Source organism: Euprymna scolopes, chromosome 23 (assembly GCF_053919585.1).
Source record: "Euprymna scolopes isolate OS-2025 chromosome 23, ASM5391958v1, whole genome shotgun sequence".
NCBI lineage: Eukaryota > Metazoa > Mollusca > Cephalopoda > Sepiida > Sepiolidae > Euprymna > Euprymna scolopes.
The window spans coordinates 120,073,498-120,096,191 of NC_136504.1; the positions used below are offsets into that span (position 1 = coordinate 120,073,498).

General features: G+C 32.4%; 1 protein-coding gene across 4 annotated transcripts in view; it reads right to left on the reverse strand.

Annotated features, from left to right (window-relative positions):
* Positions 1 to 22,694, reverse strand: part of LOC145246170 (uncharacterized) — a 73,212-nt gene that overhangs the window by 10,409 nt on the left and 40,109 nt on the right. For all 4 annotated transcript variants that reach the window (XM_080108040.1, XM_080108043.1, XM_080108042.1 and 1 more), the window contains 3 exons: positions 14,394 to 14,510; positions 10,448 to 10,468; positions 7,403 to 7,466 (listed from right to left, as the gene is read on the reverse strand). In XM_080108040.1, coding sequence (XP_079964166.1) covers positions 7,427 to 7,466; positions 10,448 to 10,468; positions 14,394 to 14,510 — 178 coding nt within the window. In that variant the 3' untranslated portion in view covers positions 7,403 to 7,426. The remainder of the gene's footprint in view (positions 1 to 7,402; positions 7,467 to 10,447; positions 10,469 to 14,393; positions 14,511 to 22,694) is intronic.

Consider the following 22,694-nt stretch of genomic DNA (forward strand, 5'->3'; position numbering starts at 1 on the left):
ATACCTAGAAGTAGTCAAATGTGTGTGTGTTTATAATAATAATAATAATAATAATAATAATAATAATAATAATAATAATAATAATTATTATTATTATTATTATTATGTTAGTTTATATATATTCATATATGATAATTTATGTATGTGTTAATTTAGTTTATTTATTTATATTGTTTTTGTTAATTTGAAAAAATATTTTGTATCACTATCCTAGAATAATGTTTATCCTGTGAACACAGTTGTTCGCTATTTCTCTCCTACAGTTTAAGAGATGTTGGGGTTCTTTAAATTATAGGATTGCAAATTTTTCATGAAGGCATGATCTACATTGACCATCTAGGTCTTTACAGATGTTTGCTTGTCTTACTATTTTCCATTTGACTACTGGCGAACGTCCACTTTCTTTGAGTTCTCAGTATTTGTTTGCTAGACTTGTTTTCATTCGGTGATTTTTTATATTTTTGAACGTACTTTTGTGGTCGTTTGGAAATCTAAGGGGGTCATTCCTACGTAATATATCTTGTAATTCGAGTTTTCTTTCGCAAATATTCTCAATCGATTTGTCTAGTCTACTCATGTTATACAAATGAATTGCTTACCTGTGAGTTTTATCAGTTTCTAAATTCAAAATGATAATAATATCAGGATTAATCCATTTGACTACTTATCATCCCCTACTATGATTAATATTTTATATATTTACATTCTTATTTATTTAAAACTAAAAATATATAAAGGTTAAAATATTTATAAATATATACATTTTTTAGTTTTTAAATTGTTGTTTATGTAATACATTTTATACATTACTAATATAGTTTTGCATTTCCTTTATAAATATACTATGGTAGATTTTAAACGATTCAAAAGCATCAGGATAAGGAACAGATGCTTTATTTAACTGTTTACATATTTTAGTTTTACCCGACCTCTTCTTATCATCCAGATTAGTAAGCAAGCAACTGGGCATCTAAAAAAAAGTATTAATTTTAAGGTAACTCAAGCTATTCTAAAAACTTTAATATAACGGGTCCATAAAACAGAAAAAAGGGGAAAGTGATATACATACATATATATTTTATAACTTACTAACTAGCTCTTCCTATGTATTGAGCACTTTTGAAGTAAATACTTAAAGTTTACGCATAAATCTATACTTTCGTATATTAATTTTATGTGAGTAAATTAAGTAGTTATATATATATGCATATACATATATATACATATACATATATATACATACATATATATATGCATATATACATATATATATATATATATATATATATATATATATATATATATATATATAGTGATACCTTCGTTGTCGAACGTTTCGGTGATCGAATACCTCGGTATTCTAGCCAAAAATTGAGGATTTTCTTGTATCCTTAGTCGAACGAAATTTTACATTTCGAACTACCGGCTTTGCTTCCTCAATGGAACGTTGTATTTCATACTGGTCCTGATACATTTGAAGCTTAGTGTGACGAACGAACCGAAATTCGACGACGTCACCACGCGAGTCTAAACTTTTTTTACAGGAGTAATATTGAAAACAGCTTCATCGCAACACTTGCTGCAGTCTAGACGGTGTCTGAGTTAGTTTAAGCCCATCACCATGGCGCCAGAATCACAATATTCGGTTGGTCTATCCCTTTTTTGCGTAGGACGATAAAGGTCCTGTAGGTGTATATAAAAAAAGAAAAAACACAGCCAGTAGGAAGGAAGTCGGCGTATCTCGGGACGACAGTATATAATTGCGCGGAAAAAACTTTGCTTCTAAAGACTTTACATTAAGCTAAAGCGAATATTTGAAGAAACAAATAGAAATGGACATTCTTTTTCCATTAAATATATAAAATCCTTAATGATTACATACAAAAACTTTAAACTCTGCAGCTAATTAATTCTATTTCAGTTTATTTAAAAGGGAAATATCGTTTGGTTTTAATAAAAACAGGACAGGAGATTCCGTCTAATAATCTATTTTTCAAAATAATAATCTTAATACTCGTGTACTTAACAAGCGGAAATGCACAGATTTTATGGCTTGGATTATCAAAGAGGAGATAATCCATATTAATAACATACTCCCTCACCAAATTTCTCACCGATAGAGAAGAAAGTCCCTTAAATGTCTAGATCCCTCCGAGTGGCCGGAGTGGCGGCCTCGGCAGTCATGATTCGTGGTCGAAGTCTTCAAACAGGGAATTTCTTCAGTGGTAGCCGTGTCTGCCGGCTCTCCCGAAATGTTTTTTTTTCTCAGAGGAGCAGGTCGTTCCACGTCAGAGTAATCTCTGGATGAACATATTTTTTTTTCGGTGCTAGTCCTTCATCTGTCAGGGATTCAGGTAACGGAAATAATGCCATTAGACGACATGTCAGAAGCAATTTCAATGTCATGAGCTTCCGGAGAAGCTTCAATGTCTGGGGAAGTTGGTCTGTCCTTAGGGGATGTCCACGGCCCTGGTACGTCTCCGGCAGGTGCTAGGTTCGAGGGACAGATGAGACACTATACCATCTGCATGTACTACTGCGTACTGGTGGTTCAACTCTATGAGCTCTACCTCTATCAACCAAGTAATCGTTCTTAGTGTAACGTGAATGTTTTCTCGGAAACACAGGTCTGGGGCGACAGAGCCGATGGAAGCGAAGCTCCTGCCGAACTCCGTCGCTGAAGAAGTAAAAACCTTTCGTGTGAGATGGCATTCATAGCGATACACAATAGGGATCGAATGGCGTTTTATGCGACAGGAAAGAGATGTTCTTAATTGTCAATCTAACATCTGTTATTTGATACAGCCAATTGAACTGGTTTTCAAATAATACCGTTATATTCTTTCTTGTTTGTCGCTAACTTTACGGTTGTAGGGAGTTGTCCGGCTTATAGCTACTCTTCGTGCCTGTAGAAATTGTCGAAGTTGCTTGGTATGAAAGAAGTCCCTTGGTCCGAATGTATATAAGCAGGGACTCCAAAGACGACGAATGGTGAGCAGAGGCATTGTATAATAGCAGTAGCCAATATGTCTAAGCAAGGGAAGGTAAAATCAAACCGGGGATATATATCGGCACCTTGTTTTTATTTGTAGCGGTCCTTTAAAATCAAAATTGAGTTATTTAAAAAGTTCAGTTGCTTTTATTTAAACGCCATTTTTTGGTTTATTATGAAAACAGAGGCTTTAATTCAGCACACGTTCAGCAGGAATTTGTAATTATTCTTACCATGTTCACTAAGAAAGGAAGGTTCCTACACCTCACATCATACATCATTTGAGTAATGCCTGGGTGACAGAGATTGTTATTAAGGGATCGGAGTTCGTCCCCGCTTGACGTCGTACAGCATACTCTTGACAGTGTATCAATTGTTAAGTTCTTCTTGCCAGGTCGGTCGCTGATGTCAAAAGAGAAACAAGGTAGCTCAAATCTCCACCTCGCTATTTCTCATTCTTTATTTTGCTTGTGGTTTTAAGTTGAACATAAAAGCAGCTGATTTTTAGACAGTAATATGTTTAAAGTGGCGTCTGATTAGGTAGTGCTGCCATTTTCTTGATGCCTCGACTATAGTATAGGCTTCTTTTTACATTGCGAGGTGTCGTGGTTCTTCCTAAGAGAGGCTGTGTGAAAAAAAAGGCTACAGAACGATCAGCTTGTCTCAAAGAAGAAGTAATAGCACAGTCTGACGCATCCGTTTTAACAACCAAAGAAATATTTTGGTCTTTTGTTGTAATTGTTGATTTCGCAATATCTTTAACAGTCACAGGAAACGTTTCAACTTGTGTTAATGAATGTATTTTCTGAGAAAGATGCAATCCATTGGGGGTAGTGAGCAAAAATGTCAAAAGCACGTCGACGGGAAAGTTGATTGAGTGACTGGCATCTGGAGCAAAGGTTCAATCGATCTGCGACCGGTGCCATAAAACCATTGCTTATTTTTTATTTATTTTTTATTACATTATCACCCCATACAAGGCACATTGCCACTTTGGTGTAGGGGGCTACTAACAGGGGGAACAACTACTGGGGCACTATGTAGGGATTTTGGCAGCAAGATGTCGGTTATCGTTGCACTTGAACTTCTGCACGTCAGTACAATTGGGGAAGCAGAGACCTGGAATGGAATTCCAGAGTCTAGGGGTTCTGGGGGAAAAAACTAATGGAGTAGAAAGATCTTTTACATCTAGGGATCTCTACAGTGTAGGGTTGGGATTTTGCAGCCTGTCGGGTCTGTCGAGGATGTTCACGTCGTGGGGGCACAAGTGCTTGCAGTTCGTAAGCATTCGCCATTAAAATACTTGTAGAACAGGCAGAGGGATGCAACGTTTCGTCGATGGGATAGAGGATGAAGCTTAGATGCCAGTTCAGGGCCTACCAGACTGGCGACTCTCTTTTGAACCTTGTCTAGGAGCGAGAGACTAGTAGCCGATGCACTAGCCCAAATATGACAGTAATACTCCATACATGGGCGAATGGTTGCCTTATAGAGGTACAGGATACTTTCGGATGTTAGTAGTTTTCTAGCACGGTAGAGAGAGCCCACCTTCCTTGCAGCGGCCCTGGCAATGCCCTCGATGTAATTGTTATGGTATACCTAAATACATGTATTTGTACAGTATAAACGAGCATTTAACGGAAGGTTGTATTTGTCGATGGCGGACATGAAACGTCTGAGATTTTCGTCGTGTTCCTTTTTTTATGGCCACACATTGTGACGTTGTCAACGTACGCAAATGATATGGTAGACTATGGTAGACTAGAGAATGCTGCAAAATTGATATCGTCTACCATTCGCCTGGAAAACTGTGTATTGCTTGTCTTTAGGTCTAAGAGCGATCTTATGGCACGCGCCTTTCAATCCAGAGTAATTAACATACTATATTATGCTATTTCGCCAATCATTTCATCCATCCGTGATAGTGGGAAGGCGTCCAAATGAGTACACCACTTTTTTTGGTTTAGCAGTAATCTATAATAATTCTTGTTTATGGTTTCAAGAGTGATTATAACTACCTGAGCCATATAGGATGATTTCCTAGGCGTGATTATACCCTTCTCGTGTAGTCTTTTTATATCAGAATCAATGATAGTTCATATTATTATAAGAAAAACGTCTTCGTTTAACTGCTATGGGTTTGCATTTTTCAGTTGGCTTTTCGACTAGCGACGTGTACTCCATTTTTACTGTCGCCAATTTACACATTTTTAATGCAGGCATTGAACCGACAAATGCGAGTATTGCCGCAAAAAACCGTGTCCCCATATTATTTGGTAATAAAGTGTTTTCATTACGGATAATTACGTGGTTTTATAGTGGACGTCATTAAATAATAAGCCCACCAGACAATAACGACTTACTTGTGCAGACAATGATGCGTATGCCATTGTTACCCTACTGGGGAGGGAAAATACAATTTATTGGTTTTTACTAAGTTTTCTTTGATAACATTTTCTGAGCTCCTGCCATCGAGAAGAGCATTTGTGGATTTCTCGTTAATTTTCACTTTTACAATAACTTTTGAAAAGGGAAGGCGGATAAAGTTGAAGATGTATTTTGACGAGTGGCTTTCTATAGGGTTTTAAGAAAGGTTTATGCTTGTCGGCAATTCGCATTTACCTGTCTAGAAATTATCTCATTTTTGTGCTTTGTGTAAGCAGCGTTCAGTACATCGATTGCTTTATCATAGGTAACGCAATTTGAGATAATTACGGTGACTGTCTGAGACAGGTTGTTCGTTAGGAGCGCACGCTTATTGATGGGACATCCCGGTGTTTCTGAATGAACAACATCGATGAAATTTGTAAATGTCTTCCGCGAATGTTTCCAGCACTTGTCGACTGAATCGCTTTCTTGATCCCTGGTAAATCGCTCCGGTCGCATACAATTTTCCATTCTTAATTAAAAAAATAACGATCTGCTTCATTTTTCAAACATTTATGCGAACACAGGTCGCTTAATTTACCTGCAAATCTTTAATCTCCACTACACCGGACTTCCTTCAACACGGTTTGCCATCTTTTTATCTGAACTCTGAATGAACTTTTCACATGAACCGTTTTATATATTGATATCGTATGTTTTTTACATTTTGTGGCCACACATCATAAAACAGAGTCATATTCTGCTAGCAATTATTTTTTTCTGATGAGAAAAATAGCATTCTTTGAGACTCGGAGGATTACGGAGCACAACACTTTGGAGTATTCTGCCGAATAATAAAAATGTTTTGTACATTTCTACTTTACAACCCCGTTACTATATATATATATATATATATATATATATATATATATATATATATATATATATATATACCAGGTCCTATCAGAAATTGAGTTGTCTTATACAAAATGTAAACATTTCTGTTATGTTGTACGTTGAGATGCAATGTATTCTGACAGTCAAATATCTGTATAAGCTGATGCAGTACCACGTTCAACCATAACAAGGCGTGACAGTTCATTGTAATGCTTACCTACGTATTCTGCAAGCTGCATAATGTCGTTTACACCATTGAAAATCTGTGACAAATACCTCTATGTTTTCCAATGCAAGTTCTTTTTTATTTTAGCGCAGTGATCAGATTCTATTAGATCGGCAATTTTGGCGGATTTCATCCAACAACATTGCATTTGTCTGTTGGTAGTATTCTAATAATTTAGTTTCAAATTCTTGATCATAGCAGAATCAAACCATATTTATTATTATTTCCGAGACCTGTTGTAATTAAGTCCTACGAAGTCTTCTGTGATTATAAAAGCAGAGGTTTGCTTTATGTCTACGTAGGCGAAAGTGCTTTGGCACGCATGAGTAATTAAATTTTATAGGTGTCTGCATTATTTGAATTCATCTTAAATTTAAAAAAATATATATAAATAGGTTTAATGAAAGAAAAATCAAACATTATTCATGTTTGATATAAAATGAAATTTAAATGTTAGGGAGATCTCAATTATTCCAGTTATTATAGACTCAACCGAACTCATAAAAACAATTTTAAAAACTACATGACATATATACCGGGTGAAATAATTGCAGGAGAGATACAACTAAGTATAATTAAAGATACGCTAAGTATATCAAACGAAGATCTCTGTTGTAATATATTATATAGCGAATTAATATTTAGCATTCGGTAGGTAATACCTACTTTTAGCTAGGAAATATATCAAAATTAAAAAAATATATTAGAGTTGAAACATTGAAAAGTAATAAAATTGCTTTCTTCGCTTAAGATTACGGTGGAATCTACAACGGGGAATACGCCTGTGTATCACGTTAATGTTAATGTTATATGTTGTTTTTTAAATGTATTTCACGAATAAAATATACTTTATTATCATTTATATAATTGAAGATTTTTGTAAAAAACACATGATATAAAAATACGAGTACATAATTTACCTGTTGGTGTAGTTGGGATTGCTGCTATGCTCGTAATAATTTTTGGTTCAATTGGTATTTTTGGCTGATTAAAAAATAAACATGAAACAGAGTCTTTGTTTAACTTACTATGTAAATATAAAAAAAACACACAATTGATGCAAAAGTAATACAAAATCAATTCATGCAAAAAAGTAAGGCAAAATAATTCACGCAAAAATAATGCAACATTCTTCATACAAAAGTAAGGCAAAATTAATTCATATTAAAGTAATGCAATATAAATTCACGCAAAAGCAAAGTAAAATTAATTCATACAAAGTAAGGCTAGTATGATATTTCGAAACGGGTTTTATATTCATTTTCTTATTTAATCATATCTTGTTTTAATTTAAGAAGTCAGACATTCAAAGAAATCAATCTACTGTATGAGCCAAGCTACATATATAATTGTGAAACAAGTGCTCAAAATTAACAACCTCATTGCTCCTGAATCCTTACTGCTTTATTCCAATTAATTTCTAGTTTATATTATTATATGCATGGGTTTGCATTTTTCAGTCAGGTTTTCGAAAAGTGATGCGTACTGCATTTTTCAATCGCCAATTCACACATTTTCAATGCAGGCGTTAGATCGAAAAATTTGAGTGTTGCTGCAAAAAATCGTGTCCCAGTATTATTTAGTAATAAACGTTTTTCATTACGGTTAATTACGTGGTTTTATAGTAGACGTTATTAAATAGCAAGTCCACCAGACAATAACCACTTACTTGTGCAGACAATGACGCGTATGCCATTGTTACCGTCCTGGTGGAGGGAAAATATAATTTGTTGGTTTCTCCCAAGTTTTCTTTGATAACATTTTCTGAGCTCCTGGCATCGAGCAGAGCATTTGGAGATATCTCGTTAATTTTCACTTTTTCAATAACTTTTGAAACTGAGTCAGGGAAGGCGGATAAAGTTGAAGATGTATTTTGACGATTGGCTTTGTATAGGGTTTTAAGAAAGTTGCATAACTTTGAAAAATGACAAAATTTTCCACATCGCTGGCAACGAGTATATCTGGCAGAGCATGAAATATGTAGGTTAAGATAAGCCGATAAAATAGCAGGCTCCCTTTTTAAAGCGACAGTGATCGATTGTTTTTTAAACTTATTAGGACTATCGTCGTGAGTAACAGGTGGGTTTAGTGCTATTGCACTTTATATATATAAATATAGCACTTTAGGAGGTTACAGGATTGCTCGTGAACTAAGTGTAAGGGTCTTATTCTCAAATAGACTTTGTCTTATCCGAACGTTACATAAGCCATTAATGAAGGCGTCTAAAATGTGTTGCTCTTGGGCGTCTAATTCCGTGTTTGGAAAGAAGTTACAATATTTGCCCAGTTTCCGAATGCTCTTAAGGAAATGGTCAAACATTTCGCCTGATTCTTGTCGGCGAGTCGAAATAAGGTGTCTAGAAAATATCTCATTTTTTGGCTTTGTGTATGTAGCGTTCAGTACATCGATTGCTTTATTATAAGTAACGCAATCTGAGATAATTACGTTGACTGTCTGAGACAGATTGTTCGTTAGGGGCACATGCTTATTGATGGGGCATCTCGGTGTTTCTGAATGAACAACGATGAAATTTGTAAATGTCTTCCGCGAATGTTTCCAGCACTTGTCGACTGAATCGCTACCTCTGGATCTGTGGTAAATCGCTCAGGTCGCATAAATTGTTCCATTCTTAATTAAAAAAAATAACGATCTGCTTTTCATTTTTCAAATAATGATGCGAACACAGGTCGCTTAATTTACTTGCAAATCTTTAGTCTCAATAACACCGGACTTCTTTCAACACGGTTTGTCACATTTTCATCTGAACTCTGAATAAATTTTCCACATGAACTGTTTTACATATTTATGTAGTATGTTTTTTACGTTTTGTGATTGCAAATCATAACACTAAGTTTAAACCTATGCAGCTACCAGCAAATACATAAACATATTTCGCCAACAATTTTTCCTCTGCTGAAAAGAAATAGCAATCTTTGAATCTCCGATGATTACGGAGCATCATAGTTTGGAGTATGCTGCCGATTAATGAAAACTTTTTGTATAATCCTACTTTAAAACTCTGTTAAGTCCTACAATCATGTAGTTTTTACATACTATGTAATCATTTCTGTTATATTATCAGCTGAGATGCAATGCATTCTATCAGTATATCAGTATTTTAATAAGCTTATACAGTAACACGTTCAGCCATGACAAGGCCATATATACGTAACAGTTTGTTGTAGTAATTAACTACTCTCTATATTCTGCAGGTTGTATAAGGTCGTCTCCATCATTGAACATCTGTGACAAATACCGTTTCGTTTTCAAAGTCAAGTTCTTATTTATTTTAGCGGGTGATATGATTCTATTAGATCTGCTAATTTTGGCGAAACTCATTCAATAACACTGTGGCATTACATTTATCTGCTGGTAGTATTCTAATAATTTAGTTCCAAATTCTTGATCATATCAGAATTCCAAACTATATTTATTATTATTTCCGAGGAATGTTGTCAAGTATCCGAACGAAGTCTTCTTTATTTATAACAGCCGGGGTTTGATTTATGTCTACGTAGTCGCAAATGCTTTGGTACGCATGAGTAATTTTTATAGGTCTCTGCATTATTGGAAATCATCTTGAATAAAAGAAATATAAATAGATTTAATCATGATATAAAATGAAACTGTAAGGTTTGGAAGATATCAATCATTCCAGTAATTATAGACTCAACCGAGCTCATAAATATTTAGCATTCGGTAGGCAATCCATACTTTTATCTAGAAATTTATCAAAATTAAAAATATATTAAAGTTGAAACATTTAAAAGTAATAAAATTTGTTTGTTCGAATAAGTTTAAAATGAAATCTACAACAGGGAATACGCCTGTTTATCACGTTCAAGTTAAGGTTTTATGTTGTTTTTTAAACGTATTTCAGGAATAAAATATACGTTATTATAATTCATATCATTGAAGTTTTTTTGTCAAATATATATTGTATAAAAATGAGTACATTATTTACCTGCTGGTGTAGTAGATTTGACTGCAAAGTCCGTCATAATTTTAAGTTCAATTGGTATTTTTGGACGAATAAAAAAATAGAAATGAAAATATGTCTATGTAAAACTGACTATGTAAATATTAAAAAAAAATACCACAGTTCATGCAATAGTAATGCAAAATAAATTCATGCAAAAGTAATACAAAATTAATTCATACAAAAGTAAGGCAAAATCAATTCATGCAAAGGTAAGGCTAAAAATAATTCATGCAAAATAATACATAATTCATACAAAAGTAAGGCAAAATTAATTCATACAAAATTAAGGCAAAATCAATTCATACAAAAATAAGGCAAGTATCATAGTTAGAAATGGGGTTTATATTCAGTTTTCTTATTTAATCGTATATTGCCTTAATTTAAGAGGTCAGATATACAAAACAATCAATCTAACCTTTGAGCTTAGCTATGTATATAAAGGTGAAAAAAGTGCAGTACAATCAACAACCACATTGCTCCTGAATCCGTATTTCTTAATTCCAATTAATTTCTATTAATATACATATATCTATAAATATTAGCCATGCTTTGATCGAGCTCTATGTACTGTTTATTACTTGCTTTATATGAGAATACATATTATGTAAAATTTTAAATGTTTAGACCAAAAATATCTTAGAAATGTGCGCAAGAACACAAAGAGAAAAAGGATAAAAAAATATGCATCACGGGATCGGGTAGGAAAAGTTGAAAGAAACAGATGTAAATACGACGGCGAGTAATAACTTTATACGGCCGACATAAGGTCGGAAAAGAAATGTGTACACCGGTCGAGATGGACGATTGCAAAAGACTTCTAAATGGTGTCGAAACAATTATAACGGTAATAATAAAAAAAACAAACTTTGTTATGAAAGAAAAAATGTCGATCTGATCTTTTCTTTATTTATTTTCTTGTATTTAACGGCAAACTTACAAATTCATCGAACTACTCTTCTCAGCTTGAGTGTTTTCTTACTTTGTTTTGGACTACGTAACATTTTAGTTTGCTCAGCTGCATCTTGTATGACTTGTAAGGCTCCGGGGGCGTTGTGGATAGAGAAGTTAGTAAAATAGCAGTTAATAGTTACACTCTCTTCGGCGGTGAAAGTTCAATTCACAGGGCGGGAAACGTTCAAAGTACGTTTGTGAATTACGGAGGATTCGGATGAAATTAATAAGCAATATTTTGAAATTTATAGTAACTTTCTACAGAATTTTACATTAATTTTAATATGCAACTTTGCAAGTAGAAATAATGTCTAATGAAGCTCAATCCCGACGAATTAAAATACGGATTTTTCACCTGACCATGTTAACAAAAGTAGGACAAAAATAGGTGTAATATATATATATATATATATATATATATATATATATATATATATATATATATATATATATATATATATTCTTCTGCTTAGATAAAGGCAAAATAGATTTACTGATTGATATAATATTTAAGTGATTGATTTTCTGCCACGAAACACAGATATTGTTTGGATTTTTAACCTGGCCATGTTAACGAAAGTAGGATAAAAATTCGTGTAATATATATATATATATATATATATATATATATATATATATATATATATATAGATATATATATATATATATATATATATTAAATTGTAATTCAATGAATTTCAAAAAACTCTCATTGAAATGAATTTCATATCAAAGAATTTTATTATTCTAAGCAAGACACAGAATGCTTTAGAAAATTAATCTCCTTAACCTATAGGGTTTCGATGTCTACCATCTCATCAGAGGAGAGAAAATATTAGCAAATATTTATAAAGGTATGCACCCTATTTGCTAAAGTCAGTGAGACATGGAAAGTCAAAGTCAAAATAATAAATTCATCAGAAGTCCTGTAGCAGGAGGATCTGCAGAAAAAAGGATACGAAAGTTTTTTTTAGATCCAGCTTGCTTGGTAAAATCCATGTTATGCGTTCTTTACATCCGTTTGGTAATAAGCTCCAAGTGAGATATTGGGTAATCCGCACGGTCAAATTATCATTTTAGATCGCGGCAAACATCGCAAACACTATAATAGGCACTAACAAAAATCAATACAATGCTAAATAGTAATAGAAATGAAGCAGATACAATAGATTTAGGGAGTAAATGCAATTGTAGCGGTCAGAATGAATGCCCATCGGAGGTAATTGCTTGATTTCTGAAGTTGTATACAAATGTGACGTTAAGATGGATAACAGTAAAATAGTATATTAGGGTGGTACAGATTGTACGTTCAAGGGCAGATACAGAAACCACCTAGCATCATTTAAAACCAGATCGGGGAATACACCTAATGATGATTGAAACAATAATGTAAATGAGATATGGAATAATTATTAAAACAAAAAGAATATAACTGCATTAGGGAATTGGATCAGAGAACTACGTAGAAATAATATTGAATTCGAAACCAAATGGTCAATAGTGGACAAGGTAGAAGATACCAACCTAGTAAATCCAAAAGATGCAACCTATGCTTATTTGAAGCTTATCAAATAGTGAATTCTAAATTTATTGTTATCTGTGTTAATTAATGGACGTTCTTGTGTGTGGCGAGGTTGCTTATCTAGCAGAGTACTCGTCTCGCAGGCAAGAGGCTCGGGTTTCGAATCATGAGTTCACATATGTTTAACTGGTGAGCAAAAATGAGGGCAAAACTCGACTCTTTAACTTCTGGCTTTTTAGCTGCCATGGCTCTTGCAAGCTGTGACATTGTTTGGCTGTCGAAAAATTATGTATATATATATATATATATATATATATATATATATATATATATATATATGAGTATTAATTCATATATGTGCGTAGATATATATGTGTGTATGTTTATGCATGCATATATATGTGTGAACTTTCATGTAGGACAAAAATTGGATTAAAAAGTAACCTACGTGTACACGGACGCACAATACCTAACTGAATAGAGTACACCTTCTGTCAAGAAGTAGCAATTGCTATATATATATATATATATATATATATATATGTGTGTGTGTGTGTGTATGTGTGTGTATATGTACATATATGTGTACGTAAATATGTACGCATATTCGCGTATATAGATGTGCGTAGCCCAATTCTCCCTCGATCCCTTACGATGTAAGCATTTGTATTTATATATGTGCGAGTGTTTTATGGAATGTTTTGCGCATAGGTTTATAGACCTACATGCGTGTATGAGTATGCATGAATATATATTTACGTATGCATAATGGAAATAGTATTTCGACGTTATAGAGAAATAAAAAGAACAAACCAAGTTATGTGTTCACCAACGTTTCATCTTTATTTATATAGGTTAATCATTTTTTAAAAAGTACTCAGTTTGCATATACAAATTGTAATTGATTATAAAAATATTTCTAATGAATAGTTTTTTTCATCGTCAAAAGATCTTTTTTATATAAATTTTGTAAAATTAGAAAAAGTCCAAGCTCAATAAATGTTTTTATTAGGTTACAGAGCATATAATATAATAATTCGCTAAGCCCTTAATATCAGCTTTCAGAATGGTTCATTTATTACCTTCCAAAACGTATCCATTACAATATTTTTCCTTATTACGACTAACAAATCTACAAAATTATATTATTGCTGCATATTAAGTCACGTATTCTTCAGATAGTTACCTAAAATAAAACCTTATACAAACACCATTTTGGGAAACTTACATAGTTTCTGTAATCGACAAACTTTGCTGTTTTTTTTGCAGTTACAAAGAATAGTAAGTTGTTTAATATTGTGTTTTTTATAAATGTTCTTAAGGTAATCATCTGATGAGTGCGTGTTAAAATGTTAATATAATATTATATTCTAGTTTTTATCAAAATCCATTACTTAATTAAAATTCTACAACTTGTTTGATTCTTACACTATAAGTATTCATATTCATACTTACAATATTGACACAAGTTGCCGTAATATGCATATAAACATACACATCGTACTATATAGACGTCTTGTACTCGATACAGGATACACGCCCCGCCGTTTTTGCAATGACCAGGAGAACAACCTACAAGAATGAATATAACTGTTACATGATAAGGGCTGTCCCTTGTTCATGTAAGTATAAAAATAGAGAGATTAGTTAAAATGGAAATAAGAGAAAGCAGAAATCGAACCCTGGACATAAGTTTTAAAGAACAATAGGTTTAAATGGAATGTCCAGTAAATTGTTAATTCGGATGAAATAAATAATAAATAAACTATTCAATTGTTAAAAGAATGTGGATAATAAAATATGGTTAAATAAATTAGATATGTAGGTTAAATTCCTTTGTGGAAACAACACAAGAAAAATAGGTTATTGGGAAATCAATGTCGAAAACGTGCAAAGTCGCGCATGTTGAAACACGTGAATTTTGCTCACGTGGCCGGGATGCATGGATTTCTCAATATAGTAGGTGGGAGTTAGTTGGTCGTGGAGACAGTCAGAGACAGTCAGAGAGACAGTCAGAGAGACAGTCAGGAGAGACAGTCAGGGGAGACAGAGACAGGCGGACGTCTGAAGCGAGACGACACTTCAGAAACTAAGATGTGAAACTTTGAGTTCTTAATGAGGAAATCCCGACCGGTCGTATTAAATAAATTCACCATGTGTTTTGGATAAAGCTCATCTTTGTGTTGTGATTTCTATAAAAAAGGTAAATTGTATCGTTATTATATGTCTGTGTTATAAAATGTCATTACAACAACATCTCTCTCTCTAAGATACAACATCATATGTAATAAGACAAGAACTCTCACTAAGACTCATATCATTACTAATAAGAACTCACGTAACATACGCGCACAAGTGGTATCGTCTAATAATAATAATAATAATAATAATAATAATAATAATAATAATAATAATAATATAACATAACCAATTGAAATGTCTTTTTGCAGATGTCATCTAGAAATAAAATGGTACATCTTCACTTAAAAAATATTTAAAAAAAAGCAAGAAAAAAAAAGGAAGAAATCAAGAAATCGTTGAAAACGGGACTCGTTTGAGCCAAAAAGAAAAACAGGACAACGGAAACCCGTTTACACATGTATTGCATATAAAAAACGGAAATGTTACAAATAAAAAGTGGGGGTAATTCATCGAGCTAGCAAGGGTCCCTCAGAAATTTGATCCCTCCTGGGATCGCCATGAGCAAAGTTTATATGGACGATTGATTAGTCTATTTGGAGGGCGATTCCCCCACAACATTAATATAAAATTATTTCATATGAGAAAAATCTCTAAATTTTAGAAATATTATTTCCATAAAAAGTATTATATTTAAGAAATGTACTTATAAAAATATTATTACTAAAAAACAATGATATCTAAGAAAAGTTTTAAATTTTAAAAATATTATCATAAAATAATTTTTTATTATTATAAAAATATTTTATTATAAAATGTTCTAAATTAAAAATTATTATTACCATAAACGTATTATATATTGCAAACAGTTCTAAATTAAAAAAAAATATTACCAAGAAAAGACATTTTATTTACGAAAAATTTCTATAGTTTACAAAATAATAGTACCATAAAAATATTACGTATAATTAAAAAGATCGAAATTTTAAAGAAAGTAAATTAAACATATTGCTATAAAAAACATTGTACATAAGCAGGACCCGATAACCGGCGTTGCCCAATGGTAGCAAGGACTCTGCTTAAAAATTAAAGTATGGCTGTAGAAATTATTGTTGTTGCCCAAACCCCAACCTTCTCACGTAAAGGACGACTTTCAAAAAAGACATCCCTACCCCCTATGTTTAAAACGGCTTTCTGAATAGACACCATATTTTGTAAGTGATGGTGCGGTTGTCACAGAATTTGCCCGAAATGTTATCATTGTAAGGATTTCCACGCACAAATACTAGAAACGAAAAACAAAATTTAGTAGTTGTAGGGTGCTTGTCTCGTGCGTATTAATCTGGAAGGAAGGGTATATATCAGGGTATCGTTTAGGGTCGGTGTTTTGGTTTGCAATACTGGAGTTTACGTGGTAGAATACTCTCGAACCCTCTATCACTTAAAAGAAACTAAATTCCTGTAGACATCTGTACGTTACTAGGTAAACAATTAAACGACATTTCAGGAAGTCTCGGTTTTAAATAAGCAGAAAAAGAAATAATAGAAACAGAAAGTTTTCTTTTAATACAAAATAATTATGTTTTTAAAGAATACTAACAAAATTTTGTTAATTTTAAAATCAATATATATATATATATATATATATATATATATATATATATATATAACTTTATAATCTTAAACAATGGAAACCTTTTTAAATTTTAAAAGTTAGACAACAGAAACAGATAGAGAATAATTTAATAATTTTTAAAGAAATATTTTTGCTGACATTTTTTCAATATATATATACCTAAAAAGAAATAATATTGGTAAATTAGGCAAAAACAATTCATTTTGTGACCTATTTTCGTGTAAAAATAAAAACAAAATAATATTAGCTATATGTGTTTAAAGTACGCACAAATATTTTTTAATGAAAATACGAGTGTGAGAAATTAGGAAAACACAATGCTTTTTATTTGTGACATATTTTCGTTAAAAAATAACAAAACATATAATAATAGTTATTACTCGTGCTAGCCATAAGAAAAATTATTAATAACTCACTTTAAGTATAAATATCAGTATGTACCGTGAGAGCTTATATAAATAGACGCGGTTGGCTGGCATGAACGTGTAACGTTAAGACAAAAAGGAGTATAAAAACGGAAACGCTTTACTCGACTGGCCTGCAACCTTCGAAATAACGCCTTAAAATATTTTCCATTTAGCTCTAGACATATACTTTAACAATATAATCACTAAAGGGGACTCGTTCGGTCGAGACCGGTAACTTGCTTACATCACTACATTTATATTTACCCTCTATCGCTCCCACAACAGCGGAGTTACTATATTTAAGAGTTTATCTGAGAAAATTGGCCACACCCTGTCTGCTCATCCTTCGGCTAACATTCACATCTGCGGTGATTTCAATGTCTATAATGTGAAATGACTGACCCACTCAAATAATACAGATGATTAGGAGAGTTTCTGTCATTCTGTCATAATTTTGCCATTGTCTATGACCTCACTCAGATTGTTCACGAACCACCTGTGTGTCCGATACTACCGGTCAGTATGCAAGCTTCTAGTCCTTTTTCTCACAACTTCTTCTGAGCTATGTTCCGTTCTATCTCCCCTGGGGTCCTTCGACCACTCCAGTGTATCAGTTAAGATAAAAATGAAATGTAATCATTCTTCAGACGTACCCCTCCACCGTACTATATATCGATACTGTATGGTTGACTGGGATAGATTCCGTACATGCATATCTGATCTACCTCTGCATTCCATGTTTAAAAAGGATGTGTCCTCTATAAAGTCAGAATTGACCGAATGGTTAATTGCATGCATAGATGGATTCATACTATCCAAAAATTCCAACAAAAACCTAACAGCCCGCCATGGTTCTCCCCAGAATATGCTGCTGCCATCGCGCACAGAAATCACTTTTCCATAGCTACCAACATAATAGATGTACTGAGACTAAAGCCGCTTTCAGGACTGCCAGCAACCACTGTAAAAGAGTAATAAAAATGCAAGAGAGCTATATGCTCAGTCCGTCAGCAGCGGCTTGGTTCCCACCAGTTTTCGCAAATAGCAAACAGGATCCTGAACAGAAGCGTGCGTTCTATCCCAACCATCATCAATGGATCTGAGGTGATTTTGTCAGCATCCGATAAGGCCAAACTATTTGCCAGGAACTTGCAGATAATTTTACCCTATGCGACGAAGGCCGTCAACTCCTTGTATTTCCTCTTACAACAGACAACACCCTATGCAACATACAAATATCTGTGCGTGATGTCGCCAAGCTAATCAAGAACCTTGATTCCAGTAAAGTAACTGCCCCTGATGGCATTCCAATTATAGTGTTGAAAGCTTCAGCCAGAACTTGCCCCCATAATTACAAAACTGTTTAAGCGTTGCCTTAAAGAGAAGTATTTTCCAACACCCTGGAAAACCTCACAAGTATGCCCTGTATTTAAGAATTCAAGTGATAAGTCATCTCCCTCTTAGTACAGACCAATAAGTTTCCTGTGTGTCATGAGTAAGCTGAAAGAATCCATATTAAATAGAGAAGTAGTCAACCACCTCAGATCTACAGCAGATGTGCTAACGGTTATATCTCATAGGATTAGTGAATCTCTCGACAAAGGCTTCATAGTATTAGTGAATCTCTCGACAAAGGCTTCCTTTCCAGACATATCAAAGGTCTTCGATAAGGTATGGCATAACGGTCTACTACACAAGATTTCCAGCTACGGTATAACTGGAAATATTTTCTTAACCATTAAGTCATTTCTCTCTGATAGGCTTATAAGTGTAGGTTGATTGGCAGAAATCAGAGCCCCACAATATTAATGCTGGAGTCCCTCAGGGGTCCATACTGGGCTCATCTCTCTTCCTGGTCTACATCAATTATCTCCCTAAACACATACTTAAATCTATGCTGGTGACACTACCATCTATGGCAACATCAAAGGCCGTAAATGAGAAAGTTCTATTTGATTCTCTCTCCTCTAGTATTGAGCGCGTGGTACAGAGCAGGAAGAGGTGGCTGGGTACTTTTAATGAATCTAAAACCAATCTCGTATCTTTACACCATTAATGCTCTGATCCCTATCTGGTATCAATTGAAATAGATTACTCTCGTCCAGAAGAAGCTCCCTGTTTTGATAAGCGTCTGGGCTTGACCTTTATTCCTGATCTGAAATGGAACACGTACATCAAGTATGTTGCCAAGATCGCTGGGAAAAAGAGATTAATCTATATTTTTAAAAGATTATTATCATCAGAAAGTATTACATATATGTAATTTATCTAAATTAAACTACATATTATTACGATAAAAAGTTAAATATAAAAATATCTACATTGAAAAATTTTATTACTGCAAAGAGTATTAAAATACAATGTTATACATTAAAAAATATTATTATTATAAAAATGTAATGCGAAAAAGTTAAATAAATTACCATATATAATTACCAAAATGTATTCTAATCAAAAGTTCTTAAATTCAAGAATATTATTACCACATCACGTGTTATATATAAACAAAGCGTAATTAAAAAAATACAAAACCATAGAAATTATAGTAATTTTCTGTATTTTTGAGATGAGTTGTTTTCATTGATTGAGATTGTCGGACTGACTTCCTCATCTTGGTTGTTATTGCCACAACGTTTCGGCCGTTTTGCCCTCCGGCTTTCGTCAGGTGAACGGTTTGTTAGGAGTCTCGAACCCAACCCTTTATTATTATTACGGGGGCACCGTGTTCGGACTCCAGCTAGGTTTTGGGACATAGTTGCTGATTCTCTGTTTTTCAATGTTATTTTTTTCACTGCCTTCGTTCAGGATTGAACTCAGCACCTTTGGGTAACTGTAAACTTTGATACAACGTCTAGGACCACTCGGCCATATGTCCTAGTGACATATGGCCGAGTGGTCCTAGACGTTGTATCAAAGTTTACAGTTACCCAAAGCTATGTCCCAAAGCCTAGCTGGAGTCCGAACACGGTACCCCCGTAATAATAATAAAGGGTTGGGTTCGAGACTCCTAACAAACCGTTCACCTGACGAAGGCCGGAGGGCAAAACGGCCGAAACGTTGTGACAATAACAACCAAGATGAGGAAGTCAGTCCGACAATCTCAATCAACATAGAAATTATGTATTAGAGAAATGATTACAAATTTATAAACCGTGTTATACTGAAGAAAAAATTCGAAATATAGAAAATATTATTACCTCATAAATTATTATATAAAAAAACACATTCTAAATTTTGAAAATATAATTTACTACAATTAGTATTTTTTATAAAATGTTCTTAATTAAACATAGATAAATATCATAAAATTATGATATATAATAAAATTTAAAATGCAAGAATTTTTTATTCCATCAACACGTTTATATATAAAATAATGATAAAGAAAAAAATTATTAAGATAAAAAGTATTATATACCAGGAAAAGATCCAAATATTATTACAATAAAAATCTTACATATAAGGAATAAATTTAGTTATAAAATATTATTTAAATATACCGTATTATGTTAAAGAAACTTTTCTACATTTTCTTTAACGGTATTACCACAAAAATTAATGTATATAAGCAGACAAATTACAATATTAAAATATAGTTACCATAAAAACATTATATATTAGAATATATAACAAATTCTGAAAATTTTATTTCAATAAAAAATATTATATTTACTTAAAGTTCTACATTTAAAATAATAGTAATAGCGCCAAAACGTATTAGTTCTAAATATGAAAATATTTTATCAAAAATATATTAAGAAATAATCCACAATGGAAAAATATATTATTATAAACAGCATTGATATTTTTTTAAGTTCAAATGTAAAAAAGTTATTTCTATAAAAAATATAACCTATGGGAAAAATATATAAGATATAACAAACAGTATAAATAAAATAATATTATTACAACAAACATTATAATGTAAAAAATATATGTATTGTATTTAAGATAAAGTTCTGAATTATCAAATATAATTACCATAAAAATTATTACATATGAGAACAAGTTTTAATTTAGAAATAGTATCATTATCTTAACTACACACACACGCACACACATACATACACACACACATATATATATATGTATATCTATATAGAACAGTTCCAATCATAAAAAAGTATTATATATTGCTCCAATTATCTCATAAAAAGCCATGACCATAAAAGTAATATATACGTAAAAACAGTTCTAAATAAAAAGAATTATTGATTTAAGAAAATGTTTATTTTTACAATACAAGATATTATATAGAAGAATCAGTTCTAAAATATTATAAATATAAAAAACTGATATGTTTAGAAAAAAGTAAAAAAAATTCTAAACACATAAATAGCATAAAATGTATTATATAGAAGTAAAACTCATAATTGAATATTGTAGCTCTAACAAGAATTTTATGAGAAAACACCTAAAGTTTTAATATATTGTTACAATTAATGCGAATATATATTTTAAAAGTCCTTAATTTTAAATAATTATTAGCTTAAAAACAGTATATTAAACAAAAATGTCAAATTAGAAAAACTATTATTACCATAAACGTATTACATTTTAAAAAGTCCTTTATTTAAAAAATATTATAAGCATAAAGTGTATTATGTATAAAATAGTAATAAATTTAAAAATATCATTACGATAACAATTATTGTATGGAATAAAAATTCTAAAGTAAAAAAACTAGTAATAACTTAAAAATTAATAAAATAAAATTAAGAAAAGTATTTTATATGAGAAAAAGTTATACATTTTAAACACATTATTGCAATAGAAGTAGTATATGTAGGAAACATTTCTATATTCAAAATAAATACGATAAAATAATATGCATAAAATAAAAATAGTATTACCATAAAATGTTCTATACACGAGAAAAAGTTTTAAATAAAAAAATCTAGTATTATCATACTGCCTATAGTTGTTTATATTCCCCCCTCGCTATTACAACTTTTACACCCCACGGTTTCTTACTGCACCACTTCCATACATCCAGACAATACCGGGCACCCCAGCTTGTTTCCATAAAAGTTTGTATATACTGGCAGGATTCGTTAACCAGCGTTGCCCGGTGGAAGCATAACCTTCGTGCTCTTAGAGAAAATTACAGTTGTTTTGTTTTTGTTGTCCAATCCCTAACTTCTCCATGTTTGGAATTACTTTCTGATTAAACCCCCTAAACCTCTGCATATATAGAACAGCCTTCAGAATAGAAATCTTATTTTGGTAGTGGGGTTGACTGTCCAGAATTTTGCTATAAATTTATACCTTGATAATCGTTGTCAGGATCCCATACGCAAAAATACTGTAACAAAGACATTGGTGGGTGGCAGTGCAGGTCGGATAGTGTTAGCTTTGTTCAGGACTACTTTATCCTCAAAATATCAAAGAGATTTTCTGAATAATCATAGTAAATAACTTATAAAACTCGTGATTTTAAAAAGAAACGGCGAAGGTGCCTCTAAAGTAAACATTTATCTTAAAAAAGTTGGTCTATAATTAACTAGCATCCCCTTTGTAAAGAAAAATACGGTTTTTGTTGTTGTTAGCCAACTGCCAACATACTCATGTTAA